General features: G+C 38.8%; 1 protein-coding gene across 1 annotated transcript in view; it reads left to right on the forward strand.

The window, feature by feature from the left end:
* The window catches only part of megf10 (multiple EGF-like-domains 10), a 53,534-nt gene that overhangs the window by 5,960 nt on the left and 27,337 nt on the right, over window positions 1-20,237 (forward strand). The window contains exons 2-5 of the mRNA XM_029444275.1: window positions 8,838-8,973; window positions 10,494-10,595; window positions 11,873-11,973; window positions 13,295-13,387. Coding sequence (XP_029300135.1) covers window positions 8,855-8,973; window positions 10,494-10,595; window positions 11,873-11,973; window positions 13,295-13,387 — 415 coding nt within the window. The 5' untranslated portion in view covers window positions 8,838-8,854. The remainder of the gene's footprint in view (window positions 1-8,837; window positions 8,974-10,493; window positions 10,596-11,872; window positions 11,974-13,294; window positions 13,388-20,237) is intronic.

The raw sequence follows: 20,237 nt of genomic DNA on the forward strand, positions 1-20,237 counted from the left end.
TATAAAAAATGTAATTTCAAATAATGATCCCCAGTTATTCCTTCTTTAGTTTTAATTTGAATATGTTCTTGCCCTGATTCTTGTGTGTGGCTTTTTGAGTGAAGCTCTGCAGAGCTTTTGCAGGACATTAGCAAAGTGCCTGCCCTGTTCAAATCAGTTTCCTATGATGGCTTCTCAGATGGTTTGGTGCAAACAAACCATGGAGCCATTCAGTCTAATTTCCCTTTTTTTCTGTTGCATTGTGGGACAAATTGTGCCCACTAACCTTCATTAAAGTGTGCTTCCAGTATGAACATACTATATAAGAGCAATAGGGACACAAAGTGGAACTGAGCCTTGAATATCCTCAAAGGATCATGCTATCATCACATTGCTGTCAACTCTATAATGTACATCATACCTGGCCATAGCGCTGTGTTATCCCTTTTTCAGTTTTGACAAGGTAGGTTACAGCAATTTAGCATTTTGCTGGTTAAATATTGCTCTTAAAAGTTGATCATATTGACCACACAGAAAACTTCAGTCCTGCAGGTGCATGTGTGCTCTGCAGCACACATTAATGAAAAAACCTTCCTGTGTGAATGATTTTGAACAGCCACCTCATATATCAGTCCTGTTGGGGGACACACAACTTCACAGAGCCAGCAATAAAGATCACACAGATAAGTGTGTCTCATATTAGCTACATTTCTTCCTGCATTGAAGAAAAACAGGCCCCAACAACTGTATGTATCTGCACATAAATATTGGTCCATGTCTTGAGTGCAGCCTTTGTCTTTGGTTCTGGAAGGACTTCAGACAGCAGGTCTTAGTTCCTTGCAGTCCTTTGTGAGTGGACAGAGAGGCGTCACTACTGTGCTGCCTGGAACAGTGCATCAAAGTTGTGCGTCCAAGCCTAATCCGCTCCATTAGGGGTTGTGTGTCTGGAGCCCTTTCACACACAGCATGGCCCTTGTTTGTACAGCAGTGCAGTTGTCTTGGGGTGGGGAGAGTTTCTGCCTGGTGGCTGCAGCTGTGCCCTCTCTTTGCTCAGTGAAACCAGAGAGGACTGGCCCTGCTGGCCCATAAAGTGCCTGCACAGACACACTGTCAGCAGCCATACAGCCACTGGAGACATCTTGCAGTCTTCCTCCATCAACAAACGTTTTTGAAGTAAAGGAGGCTAGCCAGGAGACAGAGGACTAACCTTGTTGGCCTCCAGAAGTTTAAATAGCACCAGCACAGAGGGGTTCATCAAGCAGCTGGAGTAATAAAGTGGCCAGCTGTTTGTGTACCATTAAGGAAGAAGACCAGACATATTTACTTTGGACAAATCCTTAATATCCCCCCAGAGATTTAAGTGATACTTTTATACTTGATACTCTAGATGTGATTTTAGCCCTTTTGTTTTTGTCTTTCTCACATAATGTTAACAGCAAACGTGGAGTTTTGTTCTTTTAATGTATGTGTGTATCATTGAGGACAATATCAGCATCTTTGTTTTAGCCAATGGAAGAATATAAACTTAAAGAGTAGCTTTCGATCTGTCTACTCTATCTTAATACAATACTCACAAGTCAGATGTACATTGAAAGAGTTATTAGTTGCTTTATTCATCCCTCTTGTCCACGCTGAAGGTGAAGTGGTATCTTCTTAACGGAGCACTTTATCCTAGTAGTAGTGTTTACGTTTAATGCTGGTGTTTTGAAGTCTGTTTCACCTTTGATGATGTTGATGATGAAGATGATGATGATGGTTAATGGAAAGGTGATAAGTGGTTAGGTTTAGGGCTAACACTGGGTTGAGATTAAAGGTCTTTAACATTTCATCTTGAGCATGCTTCCTTTGTCTGTTCAAATGACAACTCCATACTCTACCTGGAACGTCGTAGATTATTTGGTCTTCAAGGCCACTTGATGTTCTCTCTCTCTCTCTCTCTTTCTATATATTTCTCTCACTATATATATACTGTATATAGTTCAGGCTAAGATTAAGTCAAACAGACTTTAAGTCAACACAGGCAACAGAAGTATTACGCTGCCACTGCTCAGCAGAGAAACTCTGTGTCCTATCAGGCTGTACGTTTTAAAGATACCCACACAAGGGATCATGTCATGTGATTATAACAACCAATAACATTTCAGCATACACAACACTTTACAAAACTAACAACCCAAGGCATCTACGGGGAAAATATCAAATTCTGAGTTGTTATCTTTGTCATACTAATAATGGAATGTATAAAGTTCATAGTAACATTGATGTGCATAAGATAATAAGATTTGTTCTCCAGTTTCCATCCACCCTGCTCTTTGAGATACAGGTGTTGAAGTCATTTGTACAGGGGGTACAGGAAAAGCTCTTCTTCTTCTTCTTCTTCTTCTTCTTCTTCTTCTTCTTCTTCTTCTTCTTCTTCTTCTTCTTCTTCTTCTTCTTCTTCTTTTTTGTCTTGTATTAAGTCTCCCAGTAAACAATGAGCCAGCATGCACAGGTCATCGCAGGTCATTTCTTCAACAAAACTTTGCCATTTGTAAATGCCAAAGAGCTCACAAATACCTTTTTAAAACCCTGATGATGAAATCCCCTATGAGCACACTGACAGACGTGTGTGAGGTAATCATCACTGCAGTTGTTTTTCTGTTTTTGTTTAGTTTACTTGTTGGGCTTGTTTGACTGTCTTCCAGTTGAAGTCCACACAGGTGATGTGACAGGACTACTGATGCTCAGGAGGTTTTGTCAGGCTGTTCACTGGGCAGACAGAGACGTATGCTCTGCTGAATGGCTGTGAAACACACAAGGATTGGGGGTTTCTGTCCTCCGGCTCCCTGAATACACTTTAGCTCTGAGATGGCAATCCGTCTCAGTTAGTTTCACTTACAGCGATGATTACAGATTCATGGTGATTATAAAAAGAGATGAGATCTGACTTGCCTCAGTGGTAGTTTTGGCCCATTTCTGTAAAGTAGTAGACAGCACAGCAGCAGGTGAGGATGATGACTGAACATGCACTCTCTTCTCTACACTTCTATAAAAGAGTTGTATACTCAATGAAATCATCTAGTCAATTTCTTTTTGATTTCCACAGTATATGTGGCGTTGTTCACTGAGTGAAGGGAGGTTCAACTGGTAAACAAGAACCTGCCTGCGAGCTACACTTACATCCACCTGTAGGCTCTGAGTCAGCGTTCCTCTATGTGTACTGTAGGTAGGATCCTCACTTCCCACTTCCTGCTGTGCTGAGCTTGGTGTTCCTTTGTGGTTGTGATGAGGTCAGAGCCTCGATGCCAAATATCAACACTAATCACTAGTCACATAATCTTGAGAAAATAGAGTGATTTGGGGGAGTTATGACCTTTCTAAAATCCTGGCTCAGGCCTGATATAAACCAAACTCTGAGCTGAAATTCTATATCTGCACTGCAGTTGTTTGTTGAAATACTGCATGTCAGAGGTTACGCCCCGCCACTACTGAAAATGAGAGATTTCCAGTTTGTTGGTGAAACCCACAGAGAAACCAGCACATTTGATTTGGTGCCTAGAATATACGACCAGTAAACATAGTTTACATAAGCAACTCGAAGCTTTACATTCTTCAATCCCGCAAGATGCATGGGTAGGTCTATGGTAAATGTGTATACAGTGATACAGTGAAGACATATCGAACATTTCCATTTGGTGGAATGGAACAATTTAAAATGACAAAATGTTGTTGTTGTTTTTTATTACAGTTTTACATTTTTTAATTTACATTTTCATTCTTTCTATTATTATTTTGTATCTTGTGAATTCAGTGTTGACATCATGATTTTAGTTTTTTGTTCTTACACTTTTTTGCAATTGTGAAAACACATTTCTTGGAACCTTCACCCATTTTCTCAAAACTTTAAACACAAAACACAAAACTCAAGCTACATTCACAAAACCACAGACTCCTCTGGCACAAATTAAACAGTGCTTTCACATCATGCACTTTTCCAGTCAAAAATAGAAAAACCTACAGAGCATTCATTAGACACTACATAAAACAAATTGAAAAGCATATTACAGGTAAATTAAAAGCACATTACAAAACCAACTGCAAAAAACGTCAACGTACGATTCATTCTGCCTCAGAAGCATGACGCCTTTGTGCTGGTCCGGCCAGAGGACTTCATCTACATCACATGCAATGTTTTCTCTTGCTAAGCAGCGGGGGGAAAAACCCTGTGGCATAGTGGATCCAGACTTGACAAGCATCCACGCCTATGTCACCTCAGGCCAATGCCATGGACTGTAGGAGGTTTACCCTGGTGTAGGGGTTCCGGTCACAGACCCTCCAGCGCCAAAAAAAGCGCTCCTCTGTTGGGATGTATGGTGGAAGGCAAACATTTATGAAGCGCTGGTTGATGTTGAACCATTCACGTATGCGGACTGCACGATGGAAGCTGACATTGTCCCAAACTACAACATAAATAGGATGCCCAGCCTGATGAGGAACCTGCTGCTCACGATCAATCAGAGAATCCCAAAGACCACTCAGATATGTGAGAAGATGCTCGGTGTTGTAAGGCCCCAGGGTTGCATGATGGTGAAGAACCCCCCAATTACTAATGGCCGCACAAAGGGTGACATTGCCACCACGCTGGCCAGGGACTTCTACAATGGCCCGTTGGCCAATTATGTTCCTGCCTCTCCTTCTCCTCTTCGTCAGATTGAACCCTGTTTCATCTACAAAAATGTATTCATGGGGCCTTTTCATAGAATCAAATTCAAACTATCTCTAACTGTCCCTGTGTTCTAGGTCTCTGAATGCTCTTACGATGGTGGCCACAGAGAACCTACTCAAATTGTGTTGCACTCTTTGTCCTGCTTCCCTCATTGTCAAGCCATGAACAAGAACATGGTCTGTGACCGTTGCCCAAATATCTTCCTCTTGGCCCACCACCTCTTACTCGTACTCTTCCTCCTCTTCCTCATCCTCTTCTTCCACCTCTTCCTCCTCTGCCTCTCAAAATGTATTCACATGTGCACTCTGAAATTGCTTATATAGTGAGTTGATTGGTTGGTAAATTGGTTGATCACATCATTAGAAACGAGTGTGAACTGTTTTGAGTCGTTGTGTTTAAACAATGACAACTGTGTTGTAGTTGTGTTCAACTTCTGCTGCCTGTGTTTGGCATTTTGCAACACGTGTGCATCACAGTGGGAATTGTGTTTTAAAGTAAAGGAGAATTTGTTCAGAGTTTTTTCAAATAGTGTCTAACTACTTGAACTTGTTTAGGGTTTTGCTAAAAGAGTGGTTGATTTGACAAATGGGTTTAGGCAACTGATGATTTGGTTCAGAGAATGGGGTTTAGTGTTTTAGCAATTGTAAAAAACTGTAAATGAACTCTGATTAAACTGTAGAAGCTTTGCTCTTCGGACAGGAACTGTCTAGGCCTCACGTAGGTCTTCCTTATCATTATAAAAAGCTTTGAAAACCCTAAATAACACCAGAACACTGTGCAGCCACTGATTGCTTACTGGAATTCTGTCATTGTGGTAGACCTGAAGATACTCAGTTCTCTTTTACACAGCTGTGGTAGTCGGTACCACAGCTGTGTAAAAGAGAACTGAGTATCTTCCGGTTTGTCCACAACATCTGGTAACGATAGAACTGTGTTGAATACTACGACCCAGATTAGTTTTAATCAAACATTTATGTTGCTAGACTAAAGGCACCACGTTGGTGCGGTAACGTTCACATTGAAAGTGTGTGACTCACGGGTTCAGTGCTTCCTGCAGGTCTTCTAGAGCTCTCTTTCTGACCAGACTGTGCAAACCAAAGCAAAAGAGAAGACTTCAGTGAGGAAACATAAAAGTATAAAAAATAGAAGAGACACACACACACACACACACACACACACACACACACCACTCAAGTCAAGTCAGTAAGAATTTGTTGCCTTTAGACTTAAATTGACAGAATCAGAAACATGCTGTGCTAACATGCTAACATGTTCACAATGACAATGATGATGTTGCAGGTATAACATTTTCCATCATAGTATAGTATGTGTAAGATGCTAACATTTGCAAATTTGCAGTAAAGGGGGATGTCATAGTTTAGCAAGTATTTGGTCATAAACTAAAGCATAGGTCTTCAACAGGGGGGTCCTGAAAAACTGAGCCCTGAACTAAAGTATTGGAAAATATAAATGTTTACCTGATTTACCTGACAAAGTCATTACAATTCCTCCTATTATTTTGTTGAGATATTTGATTATTTGTTGAGATATTTGATTATTTGTTGAGATATTTGATTATTTTGTTGAGATATTTGATTATTTGTTGAGATATTTGATTATTTGTTGAGATATTTGATTATTTGTTGAGATATTTGATTATTTGTTGAGATATTTGATTATTTTGTTGAGATATTTGATTATTTGTTGAGATATTTGATTATTTTTGTTTTGAGATATTTGATTATTTGTTGAGATATTTGATTATTTGTTGAGATATTTGATTATTTGTTGAGATATTTGATTATTTGTTGAGATATTTGATTATTTGTTGAGATATTTGATTAGTTGTTGAGATATTTGATTATTTGTTGAGATATTTGATTATTTGTTGAGATATTTGCTTCTTTGTTGCGCTCTTTGCTTTTTGTTGCGCTCTTTGCTTCTTTGTTGCGCTCTTTGATTCGTTGTTGCGCTCTTTGCTTCTTTTGTTGCGCTCTTTGCTTCTTTGTTGCGCTCTTTGCTTCTTTGTTGCGCTCTTTGCTTCTTTGTTGCGCTCTTTGCTTCTTTGTTGCGCTCTTTGCTTCGTTGTTGCGCTCTTTGCTTCTTTGTTGCTCTCTTTGCTTCTTTGTTGCGCTCTTTGCTTCTTTGTTGCGCTCTTTGCTTCTTTTGTTGCGCTCTTTGCTTCTTTGTTGCGCTCTTTGCTTCGTTGTTGCGCTCTTTGCTTCTTGTTGCGCTCTTTGCTTCTTTGTTGCGCTCTTTGCTTCTTTTGTTGCGCTCTTTGCTTCGTTTGCTGCGCTCTTTGCTTCGTTGTTCGCTCTTGCTTCTTTGTTGCGCTCTTTGCTTCTTTGTTGCGCTCTTTGCTTCTTTGTTGCGCTCTTTGCTTCTTTGTTGCGCTCTTTGCTTCTTTGTTGCGCTCTTTGCTTCTTTGTTGCGCTCTTTGCTTCTTTGTTGCGCTCTTTGCTTCTTTGTTGCGCTCTTTGCTTCTTTGTTGCGCTCTTTGCTTCTTTGTTGCGCTCTTTGCTTCTTTTGTTGCGCTCTTTGCTTCTTTGTTGCGCTCTTTGCTTCTTTGTTGCGCTCTTTGCTTTATTTGTTGAGATATTTGATTATTTGTTGAGATATTTGATTATTTTTCAGATATTTGATTGCTTGTTGAGATATTTGATTATTTGTTGAGATATTTGATTATTTGTTGAGATATTTGATTATTTGTTGAGATATTTGATTGATTATTGTTGAGATATTTGATTATTTTTTGAGATATTTAATTATTTGTTGAGATATTTGATTAGTTGTTGAGATATTTGATTATTTGTTGAGATATTTGATTATTTGTTGAGATATTTGATAATTTGTTGAGATATTGATTATTTTTCCAGATATTTGATTGTTTGTTGAGATATTTGATTATTTGTTGAGATATTTGATTATTTGTTGAGATATTTGATTATTTTTCCAGATATTTGATTGTTTGTTGAGATATTTGATTATTTGTTGAGATATTTGATTATTTGTTGAGATATTTGATTATTTGTTGAGATATTTGATTATTTTTCCAGATATTTGATTATTTTTCCAGATATTTGATTGTTTGTTGAGATATTTGATTATTTTGTTGAGATATTTGATTATTTTTCCAGATATTTGATTGGTTGTTGAGATATTTGATTATTGGTTGAGATATTTGATTATTTGTTGAGATATTTGATTATTGGTTGAGATATTTGATTATTTTTCCAGATATTTGATTATTTGTTGAGATATTTGATTATTTTGTTGAGATATTTGATTAGTTGTTGAGATATTTGTTATTTTTCCAGATATTTGATTGTTTGTTGAGATATTTGATTATTTTGTTGAGATATTTGATTATTTTTCCAGATATTTGATTAGTTGTTGAGATATTTGATTATTTTGTTGAGATATTTGATTAGTTGTTGAGATATTTGATTATTTTTCCAGATATTTGATTGTTTGTTGAGATATTTTCCTCCGTATCACAGTGGACCCGACTGACCAACATTGCCATCAGAGGGTTAGTTCAGAATGAGTTTATGAAAAATAAAATAACGTGTGTTAAAGTAATTTGAATACAGATGTTGCAGATTTTAGTTTTAGTTATCTTAAACTTGTATTATTGATGTTGGGAGCTGCATCCAGATGGATTAATCAGGGATTCAACACTAGATTCATTGATCATGTTTCTTTTAAAAGTTATAAATACATATATTAAAAAGCACTCACTTCCTTTATGAATGTACTGCCCTGTTACTTATGTTTTAAGTTTATTGAACTTGGGTGCCCAGATAGCTTCCTTAGATAGCGTCCCAGAGTTCCAATCCCCTTTGCTGCATGTCTCTTCCCATTTCCAGTCTCTGTCCTATCTCTATAATAAATGAATAAATTACTGCTTAATTACTTGTTAAAACACAACATTTAGGACTTAGGGCTTGTGGCTGAGCCAAGACTTGAGACTCGCTTTGTCCCACCTGACACAAACATACATTATACACAGAAGAAAATATATATAAAACACAATTGTAACCACTTTACTAAAAGAACACTTTGTTAAATGTATTTGGTTCTATTTTGAATATTTGGTGAAACTGAAACCTTCTAATGCAGACAGTTAACGTGTGTCCTTTCCTGTCTGAAGGTGCAGCTCTGACTGTGATGGCCATGTCATTGCACTGCCACAGGACAGTCGCTTTGGCTGTGGCCTTCTGTTTCCTGCCTTGCATCACTTCCTCCCTCAACCTGGAGGATCCCAATGTCTGCAGCCACTGGGAGAGGTGGGTCACAAGCATCATTTCTTTCAAAGCCTTCGACCTCAGCGTCCTGTGTTACAAGGACAGCTTAAGTTCCCACTGATCTCTGTTGCCATGGTAACTAATTCTGCTGGCAAGATAAAACTAATTTTGCTGCAACACAAGGTGACGTCACCCAGCAGGGCACTGTGTCAATCAATCAAATACATGAGAGCGAAAATTCCCGGTGCCATATTATTTCTGTTTACGTTGGGATTGCCAAAAGATAAAATAATTGCCGCTGTGGTAACTTTCCAGTGTTGAAGTGTCTGATAAGCCTTTAAACGCATTAATCTGGGACTGTGTTACGACTGGACTTCCTACATCATTGGCTCTCTGGTACCTTAACTCCACGCCCTTATCAACAGAAGCCCCTGCGCTGTTCTAAAGCAGGGCTGTTTCAGTCTGAATCCCTGCTTAGTATAAATATGAAGCTAGAGTCAGGACTTTGTTAGCCTAGCTTAGCATAAAGACTGGAAGCAGTGGTAAACAGCTAGCTTTAAAAAAACATTCTAGAAACACCTCTAAAGCTCCTCATTCACATTGTCATCAACATATTGTATCTCATTGTGACATTTCTGTTTGCATACAAATCATATAAACTTAAAACAAAATGTTAAAGAGCAAAATGATACCCTGATAGCCTGATGACTCTTTCAAGCTTTAAAATCATTGATAGGTCCCAATTAAAAGGAATCCTGGAAATCTGATGAGTGAGATTATATGAAGTACGGTCAGGGCACATTTCCCAGCTATATTGCCTTTCACTGACTAATCTGAGGAAACAGCTGCATACGCACTCAGAGCCTCCCTCTGTGTTGTTGTCCTGAAGACAAGAGAGTGAAGAGACACGCACAGCTCATCAACTCTGAGTCCCACCAGGACCTTAAGATTTTGGGAAGATTGTGGTACAAAGAAAAGTCCAAAGAAAATATAAAAAACATTTCCTAAACAACAGTAATGAGAAGTCAGTCCATTGAGAAAGCAGTAAAGAAAGCTTATCTTAACTTTAGTATATAGTCTGGTATTGGTACAAACAAAGAGAACAGCTGAGAAACACTTCATTAATGGGTCATTTCTTAATCATTTGACATTTTCTGGAAAGAACTATGTAAATTGTAGAGAGATAGAAATGTCCTTGAAAGAAAAGCTATATTCAAAACCAAGTAAATATTCATTCATGTATTGTTGTGAACTTTATTCTTCAGATACTGTACGTTGATTTGTAGGGCTGACAGTAGACACATTTACACCTTTGCGTGTTCAGCAAACTGGCTGTGCACTAAAAGTACTGTGCACTGGAAATATACTCAGCCTCAGAGATACAGTAAGGAACTGAAGTGAGAAATGCATGCCTCCAAAGAGCCTGCAGTAAGAGTGGTTCACGAGGCAGTCATAAGGTACACACACACACTCACACACACACACACACACACTGATTGTGCTACTTGTGTCTGATACGTTTGACTTGACTTGATGTCCTCTCTCTCTTCCTGTGCTTTCAGTTACTCGGTGACAGTGCAGGAGTCATACGCTCATCCCTTTGATCAGATTTATTACACCAGCTGCTCCGACATCCTCAACTGGTTTAAGTGCACCAGACACAGGTGAGGACCACGTCGCTGACGCCTGATACACACCACAATGTGTGTGTGAGAGTGGTGCTTCATTATAGGACCATGCCATTGTTTTTGCATGCTTACCTCTACTGTAGAGTCATACCACAGTGTTTTTAAGTCAGGCAACGTATGTTATTGTAATAATGTATACACAAATCAAAATGCACTTGCAACTACATGACCAAACAACAAGAACAGTCTTAACTTTATTTAGTCTTAACTTAGAAAAAAGCTAGTATCATGTTGTTATCATGAGGTTCCCTTTCGTGTTATTTCCTGAACTTTAAGGCCACAAAAGGTGTCTTATATAGTAGTTCATCGTTTAGCCACTAAAAAGAGGTGGTGGGGCGTAGGTGATAGCGAAGGTTGTGAGTTCAATATCAGGGCTGTCACCATTGAGCCCCTGAGCAAGGTACTTAACCCTGAGCTGCTCCAGGCAGACTGTCCCTGTAGTTAGTTCACTGTAAGTCGCTCTGGATCAGAGCATCTGATAAATGACTTGTAATGTAATGTAAAAAACACTTCCAGCTGCAGTGTGAATGCAGTTGAACTAATACAGGCAATTCAGCTGTGTTGCCAAGAGACAAGTAGCATAATATTCATAATGTTTCATATATAAAACCCTTCAACTACATTTAAAACAAACAGCAATGCTTTTTACAGCATACGTAAAGTCATTTTACTATTGACAACTAATATTTGTTGCCATGTTAACTTTAGCTGTATGAAAGTTTCAACTAAAATACCCATCCATGCAAAACATCATTTATATTTGTAAAGGTAGAATTTATGGCTGTGCTGTTGTCTTGGATTGCTTTAAGTGGCTACTGAGTGTATCATATAATAGTAGATTTATACATATATTCAACCCTCAAAGCTGTAAATACTCAGTCAGGGTGAACCTTTCACCTGTACAGTCTAATGTGGATGTTGATGCTGTCGTGTGTGAGCTACCACACTGAGGTGAAATAGCTGGAGTGGTCCCAGGCGAAACATTTCAGAGAGAGCGCAGAGTAGAGCAAGGTAATGAGCCACTGTTGATCACATATACGTTCAATTTTATTTCCAAAAAAGGAATTGTGTATTTAAAGCCTTTACTGAATTATGCATTCGTATGATTTAACACAGACTAGTTTTGGCCTCTCGGGGTCTTCATCAGGACAGAGTTAAAAGTTTAATATATAGACAATCTACTCTTTTGCATCACGGAGCATGTCCTTCCCTGTCTGATCCTGTATGTGACTTCAATGCCTGTCTGTGTGCAGAGTGAGCTACCGGACAGCTTATCGGAGAGGAACGAAGACCATGTACCGGAGAAAGTCCCAGTGCTGCCCAGGCTTCAACGAGAATGGAGAGATCTGTGCACGTGAGTGTCTTCAAACACGAACACACACACACACACACACACACACACACACACACACACACACACACACACACACACACACACACACACACACACACACACACACACACACACTTATGCTTCATTAGGACAGACATCATGTAAAGGTTATGTTGTAGTAGTTTTTATTATCATGGCAAACAGAAGGTGAGCGTGTGTAACTTTGCGGATGCTCATTTTTGTTAAGCATCAATTATTTTTTAACTCTTTCCACTCACACACCCAATCATTCAAGTCTAGCTAAATTGATACACAGCTTATCCAAACAAGATTTGCTATCAGAAGTCTTTTCAGAAGTAACGTCGAATGGAAGCAAGCTGTAATTAGAAACGGACACAATTATTTATTCAAGTTTTTGTTTTGAACATGTAGAGTCTGTAATGTGTAACATGTAATGTGAAGAGTCTGGTCATGTAGTGCAGAACATGTATTTAAATATGTGATTTTGCAAACAATTGGCATTTTGTGATATACAGACAGGTGGGAAAGTAAAGGCAACACCTGGATTAATGAGTGAAGTCATTTAACAAAAGCACAATGAAGATGAGTGAATGATGTGATGAGTATGCTGGAGGAAACTGGGAAACATGTTGCAGCTGAAAGACATTCACTAGTCAGAAAAGTCATTACAGTGAGTCCCCCCCTGTCAGTAGCCAGCAGGCAGTAACAGGTGTGAAACCACAGTGGCCAGAGGCAATAACAACAACTGTTGTTCAGCAGCGACAGTAAAAGAAAGCATTATCTTCACACACAGCCTGCTGTTGTGATGGTGGAAGTAGTTGGTGATAAAAGTCATTCTATCAGAGTCCTTTGGTGGAGATGGAGACCACAGTTTGATTCATTCAAGAGGCTGTGATAATGTGGAGATCACAGGGGGATTTATTTTGGAGTGAAAAGGCTCTCTTGTATAAGCAACTATCACATGTTGCTCGGAGAATTTCACTGAAGGAGGATGTGCCTGATATGTAAGGCAACATGGCGTCTCCAGATAGGAGTCTTCTTCTTCTTCTTCTTCTTCTTCTTCTTCTTCTTCTTCTTCTTCTTCTTCTTCTTCTTCTTCTTCTTCTTCTTCTTCTTCTTCTTCTTCTTCTTCTCTTGGATTAAATCAAGTTGAGTCCTCATTCATGGAATTCTGAAGTTAGCCAAGTCTAACAACAGAGTGCAAGTAGTTCTGTTAAAAGCAAAGTATAAACCACACTTTCATTTATTAACCCCTACATGACTATTTGTAATGCAGACGTCTTTGTGACTGTACTGATCCTCGTCTTCCTGTCTCCTCCAGCTCATTGTGCAGAGAGCTGTGTTCACGGCCGTTGTATGGCCCCCAACACCTGCCAGTGTGAGCCAGGCTGGGGGGGATCCAACTGCTCCAGTGGTAAGTCCTCCAGCTGTTGATGTCTGTGAGCAGTCATGTCTTTGTGTGTGTGACTCTGGTTTTCTGTGAAAGCACTCTGAACTCACAAGAGGAAAAACAGACGGTGGTATCGTCTTACTAACTGCTGCACTGTACCACACCAACTCCAACAGCCCTGTTTGTTCTCAAGCCTGTTTTTCAGACATGCGTAGATTCCCTCAAGCACTGTACTTAAGTACAAATTAGAGACACCAAATTATAATATAATACATGTTATATATGTATAATTAAAGTGGACAATTGACAAGTTTTTTGCTTTAACTTATTATTATGAAGTAAATGTTGATTGCACAATGTAATGGCTGTAGGAAAATGACACCATCATCGTTTAGTTCCCTGTGCGCCTCTCTTTCACTCTGCAATTCTGTCTGCCTCCGGGAAAATGAAAGGTCCATTTACATTGTGTCAATACTTATCAAGACAATAAACTAAGAACACAGGGACTCAAGTTGTTTCTTGCTTTGGACAGTTACGTTGACCAATCTTCTTGTTCATATGAAAATCAACAGACAGAAAATATGTTATCAACATCTTCGTTGCACACTTTATTTGGAAACTAATGCAGTATGTCCTGTGTTGTTGTTAGCTCTGAGGGAAACAGAAAGAGATAAGACAGCAGCGCCAACAATTAACTATGAAGTAAAGGGTCTGATGTGTTGATCTTTATAGGATTGGATGTATTTGTTTGTTGCGCTGCTGCGGGAGCACTGGGGTCCAGCGATGCTGTTGGTCAGTCCATCTGTTTGTCCACCGTTTTGGTTCAGATATATTTTCTACAACTGCTGGCCAGATTGCTATGAGATGTGTTATGGAAGTTCCTGTTCCCCAGAGGAAGATCCTTATTCATTGTGTTGACCACCTGTCCTAGTGCCACCATCAGTCAACATCACTCTATAGGCCAGATTTGATAGTTTGTAGTGGATATCCATGAATCCTAACGGTACCCTTGAACACACTTTCTGTATGTTAACAAAAAAATCAATATTTTAAAGAAGATTGTCATGAGCACTCAGTTTGTGCTTCCATCACTGGGGTCTGCCTAAGATCAACAGACACTCATTAGGGGCTGATGAAATTGTGCTGGGCCACTTCCTCTGAGGTCACTGCAGCTTGTCCATGTCTACTATCTAACTTGGTCTGTCAACTGAAGGAGCCTGAGATGGAACAATGGTCAGCTCTTCTGTCTATGAATGGGATGTGTGTTTGTGTTTGACATTCTGTACTTCTTAACAGTTTTGTGAGTTGTGTTATCTTGTTGTAAAATGAGTTGTCCTTAGCTCAACCTCATTGAGCCATCTTTAGCACTCGGTTGAATTATGTTATGCCCAAATAAAATCCCCTGGGGACACTGTCATTTCAATAACCAAACCTTTTCATGTAGCTTTCCTCAAGGACGTTAGCTGCAGAAAATTGCTCTTGGCAGCAAGTCTGTTTATGGTGGAAAATTAAAGATGACAATATTCTTGATGCAGTTAACTTTCAGAGAGCTGACTGAACAGAATGATGTTAATGCATTAGATATCTGTTTGGTAGACGCTGACCATACACTGTGGTCAGTTAAAAAACAAAACATATCTTTTCATATCTTTGTTACTACATAAGGGGACTAAGAAATGTTAAAAAAAACTTTATATTGCTTTTTAGTGGTTGAAAGCATACTTCCTAATGATCCCATCAAGATGTCCCTTTTTAAAGAGGAAGTTCAGGCGGAACATAAACAGTGAACAACACATGCCTTGATTCTGTCAAAGTCAAAAGATAAAGAGAGAGTTCAACAACACCAAAGGCATTTCAAAAATACCACCAAACTTAGACATGTTTTCTTTTGCTTACAACAAAGTTTAAATCAGTTCACTTTCAGATTCTGATGGATTCAGTGACTGTAATATTGCGTTTTGTTCCCATTGCAGCAACAAAGCATTAAACTTTGATTTATCATCATATAGAACTAGTGCAGAGCATGTTCAGGATGTGCTCGTGCCGCTGCTTGTTGGGTTTCAAAATGAGTCTATGTACGTGTTTACAATAGCAACTCTACAGTGTACGCATCATGAATGCAAAAGCTCCCCATTAAATGTGTATGCTGCAGGTTTGAAGAACACTTTGGAAGAAAGTCGAAGTTCAGACCGGCCGAGACCATAGACCAGGGCTATTCAACTGTATTATTTAGGGCGCCACATTTTCAGAAAGCTAAGGGTCCGTGGGGCGGACATTTCCCTGAGCTATTATTCTCAGGGGGTAAATTGACCCACTCGACCTCTCTGGCCTCATGACCACCTTCTCTTTTGTGTCTGGTGGTTGTCTCCCAGAAAAAATTAATTGTAATTTGAAATAAATTTCCTGCATTTTACACGAACAAACTTGTTGGATTAAGTCAAGAAACAGCCGCATTCTGTTTATAAACAGTTCTGTCAGTATCACATAGTGATATTTGTCTTTCGGTAAAACAGCGCCCCCACCAGCGTATCAGTAACCATTCAGGCAGAGAGTGGTACTGCAGCACGGGAGATGAGAGGCTTTCAAATCAAAATGATAATAAATTCAGAAGAAGTTCTGTGAGAAGTTGATCTGGAAAACCATTCTAAAATCAGAAAGACACCACAGTAACTCTCTGACTGCTTTTCCCTTCTGTCCATTTCAGAAGAGAAGAGGGGTGAACACCTGGATATAATTTCATTAATACTTTAACACATGCTCTTTGGTGGTTTATGTGTTTGCCGAATTTGACAGATTCAGAAAGAGATGGTGAATGTCATTTTATCGGTACGTCTGGTCGGTAATTAGAGTAGCCTTGTTATTTCCTTAGTTTATTTTTGTCTCACATGCAGGACACTGGCGGTCACATCCCATCCCAGACTGAAATTCATGTTTGCTTATTATTTATTATAACTAATATCCCATTTCAACGTTATTGTCCATAGATAAAGTTGCCTCTTGTCCATAACAATTGTGGTGGTGTCAGGACTGATAGTTACAAAATAAATCTGTAGTATTATATTTCAGGAGACTCCTGTTTCTATGTTGAGGAATTTATAGTGTGGAAAATAAGTCTGGAGCAGCAGCTCCTTCCATGGAGATCTTTGAAATACTAGTTATATAAAACAAGGAAGTTTGGATTATTGAAGAAATTGTGAGGATTAATTAGACTTTTTCGTAAAACCCAGTATCACAGCATGAGCACTCCACAGATTTGACACATTAAGGCCAGTTTACTGGTCATGATAAGTGAAAACAGCTGTTTAATGTCTTCTGTGGCTCGGGAGGAGCTTTATCAAGGCTGGGAAAAATGTATTAATTATAATAATAATAATAATTATAATAATAATAATAATAATAGTAATAATAACTAAGCATAAAAAGAATAAAGTTATTTACAGTAAAACATGATAAAAGTAATTAGGATACAGAACTTAAGATATAAAAAAGATAAATATAAGAGATAATTCAAATAGGTACAACAAATTCCATCAATTAAGAAAAAGCCGTACGATAAAAGTCTTAAGAAGAGACTTAAAAAAACTTTGTTGACAAGTCGAGTTTTTGGAACTATTAGTAGGGCTTTGCTGGCGCGATCAGGCTCATGTAGAGTCAGCAGATCACAGATGTAGGCAGGAGCCAGAACATTCAAGGCTTTAAAAACAAGCAGAAAAATCTTAAAATCAATTCCAAAACTCACACGTAGCCAGTGAAGGGCAGCAAGGATCGTTGTGATGTGGTCGCTTCGCTTTGCACGAGTTAAAAGCCCCATCAGCAGCGTTTTGTATCAACTGCATATCAACATAAAGTGCATTGCAATATTAGAGTCTGGAGGAGATAAAAAGAATGGATTCTAAGTCTGCAGAAGAAAGAAACGGCCTTGTCTTGGTTAGCTGTCTCAGTTGAGCAAAGCAGTTACTTTAGTCACCTGAGCATCGAAAGACAACTCAGAATCAAAGATAACTCTGGGGTCGCAGGCCTCGGCACCCAGAGGAGAGGCTATGAATGCTACTAGTGCTCGCACTACAGAGGGCAGTTATAACTTTTTCTCATTTGGAGTTATTGAGGTGCAGAACATTTTTGGACATCCAATGTTTTATTTCAGCGAGGCAGGTCATAATAAAGCACAATGGTGGTACCAGGATTTAAAGGGACATACTGTTGCATGTCGCCCGCGTAGCTGTGGAAATAAATGTCGTGTCTCCGCATGGTTTGCCCCCGGGGTAGCATGTATATTGTGATTATGTTATTTTAGTTTCTGCTTATGAGCCTGTGAATGTGTCTCCATGCAGGCCTATATACTGATATAAAGGAGCCACAGGGTGTGCCCCTGCTGTCTTCAGTTTCAGCCTGTAATAAAGGAGCTTATTGTTGTGTCTGGGCCCTGGGGCACCCCTGGGTCCCGCTAGGCCCGGCCTGTCTGCTCTCACACACAAGTTTCTCTTGTCAATAGGAACTTAAGAAAAGTGTAAATGACTTGAACATTTGATGCCTACTCATGGAAATACATTTGTTTTTTCTTTTTTTTCTTTTTTAATGTATTCATCAAGTGCCTTTCAAAACTGGTTGGTACGTCATACTTACTGTACAATAATAAAAGTTGGGATAAATAAAATACGTGAAATCAAAATTGGTCCAAGCAGAAAAAGTAGAAACGAAAGAAAAGAAAAGGAGAAACGTGTGAATGAGATTACTACAGTGAAGGAATAGTACTGGCCTGGATAGTCCAGTTAAGACAAAGTATCTCACTAGATGTTTTCCAAGACTCATATATGAGTTAAGTAGTGTACCAGTGTACACTAGATGATTTTCCATACAGTAATCTACTGTCCATTTTCTTTGAACCTTGTGTCCCTTTTGGCCTAATTAACTTACTGGGCTGTTCTAACTCAGCTCTGTCCACATGCATTGCCCCAAAACCATGTTCCCCCAAATGTCACAGTTCACAGTTGAAGTTTGACTGCTACTATTTCTCTCAACAGAAACTGAACACCTGTCGTAGTCCAGATACTTTCTCTCAGCTGCTACTCACAGATATATATTTTTGTGTTTCTTTTCTTTTTTAAAGACTCAGTAATAACCTAAAACAGCTGTTCATTAAAGTTGATATCAAACAATACAGGAGGAAATAGTCCATTTGTCGTGGGGACTATTTCCAGTGGCGGATTAATCCACATCTGGTGCCTTAGTGAGTATTTGTGGTAGCAGGTTTGATCGAGTCAAAATAAAGTAGAGTGTGTGTTCATGGTTATGAAGGAACATGTCAACCAGTGCAACAGTGTGAGTCAGTGATTTGTTTATTTAAAATAATGGAGCTTTATGACTAATAAACAGGTACATACATCTTTATATAGACATGCAATAACTGTAATACATTCACTGTTGGTTTAGTACAAAGGAAAATATAGAATACCACCAGACTGATCCTCTAAGGTCTAATTAAAGGAGATGTTGAGCCTTTTCAAGTCTTCCCATTGGCCCTAAATACTATATCTTAATGGTTTATTCTAACGGCACTTTAAAAATGAAGGTTTTCTGAATCTACATCGAAACAGACGCACAGAGCACCACATCATCCTATATATTAACTTGTACATGTTTCCTGGGTTTACTGCCTCTTCTTCTTAATCTTAATCTCTTCCTCCCCATTAACCACTGGTCTGTGTCTCAGGGACAATACAGCAGCCCAGTCCACAGATCAATGCTGAGGCCCAGACAGACCACCTGAGCTGTGCTCTCTCACTATCAGTGTGCTGTTCTCAGTCATGACAGAACAGGCTCAATGGCACTGAACTTGTAAATATTTCATATTTTGGATGTATGAAATGTTTTGTTGCTTAAGAAAAAATATATCAATATATACAGTAACATGGCATGCCTCTAATCCACATGTTTTTATTTGAAGTGTTGGCTTGAGGGGAGAACTGTGCCTGTGTGTATGTGTGTTTCTTTAGAAAAAGCAGCACATATTGTTATATCGGCTCAGCCTCTGTTCATTCAGTAACATCTTTCATTTCCTCAAGAGCCACCGAAGACTCAGATGCATTGACTGTGTTTTACAGGTCAGCGGGCCTCAACAATATGTCTGAGGATCACTTTGGGGGCCAAGAACAGGAAATGGGGATGGCTGTGTTCAGGGGGAAGCAGGAATAATAGGAGAACATTGTGTGGTAGGAAATGACCTGGGGCAGTGGAGCTTGTGATTAAGAACACATGATAACAACACAAGATGCTCAGGAGGCGTCAAATTCAGCTGGGAGAATATAGCAAAACAACAACAACAACATGTACTGTATATCTGACATAGTCTCTGTGTACCATCCTCTTTTTTGTTTCCTTTAACCAGTTTTGTGACCGGATATTAGTATCCACATCTTAGTTTTCAGCTTTCTGGTCTTCATGCAGCTGGTTTTATATTGAGCCCCAGAAACTGACCAAATGGATGTAGGCAAAAGGTTATCAGACGTTACAAAAATATAACTGCTCACATCAATAAATGATACTGACGTTGAAATAATTCAAATGAAAAGTGGAAATAAATGAAAAATAAAGGAAAGCTTTATACATTTCCCTTTAACCCAAATTACTTGTTATATGATGAAATAAATACAATTTGTATTTAATTTACTCAAATTCGATTAATTTTTTTAAATGACTCCCAAAGTATATTACCAAAATGTCTGAAAAATTTAAGTAAGAAGTCAGAAGAATATTGGTAAAATGTCCAAATAAAGACACCCCCAACCCCCCAGAAATGGTCAGATAAATGATGAAAAATAAAAAGCCTCTCAAAACAATCGTAAAATGTCCCAAACTAAATATTAGTTAAATGTTC

This window comes from Cottoperca gobio, chromosome 12 (genome assembly GCF_900634415.1).
Source record: "Cottoperca gobio chromosome 12, fCotGob3.1, whole genome shotgun sequence".
NCBI classification, from domain to species: domain Eukaryota; kingdom Metazoa; phylum Chordata; class Actinopteri; order Perciformes; family Bovichtidae; genus Cottoperca; species Cottoperca gobio.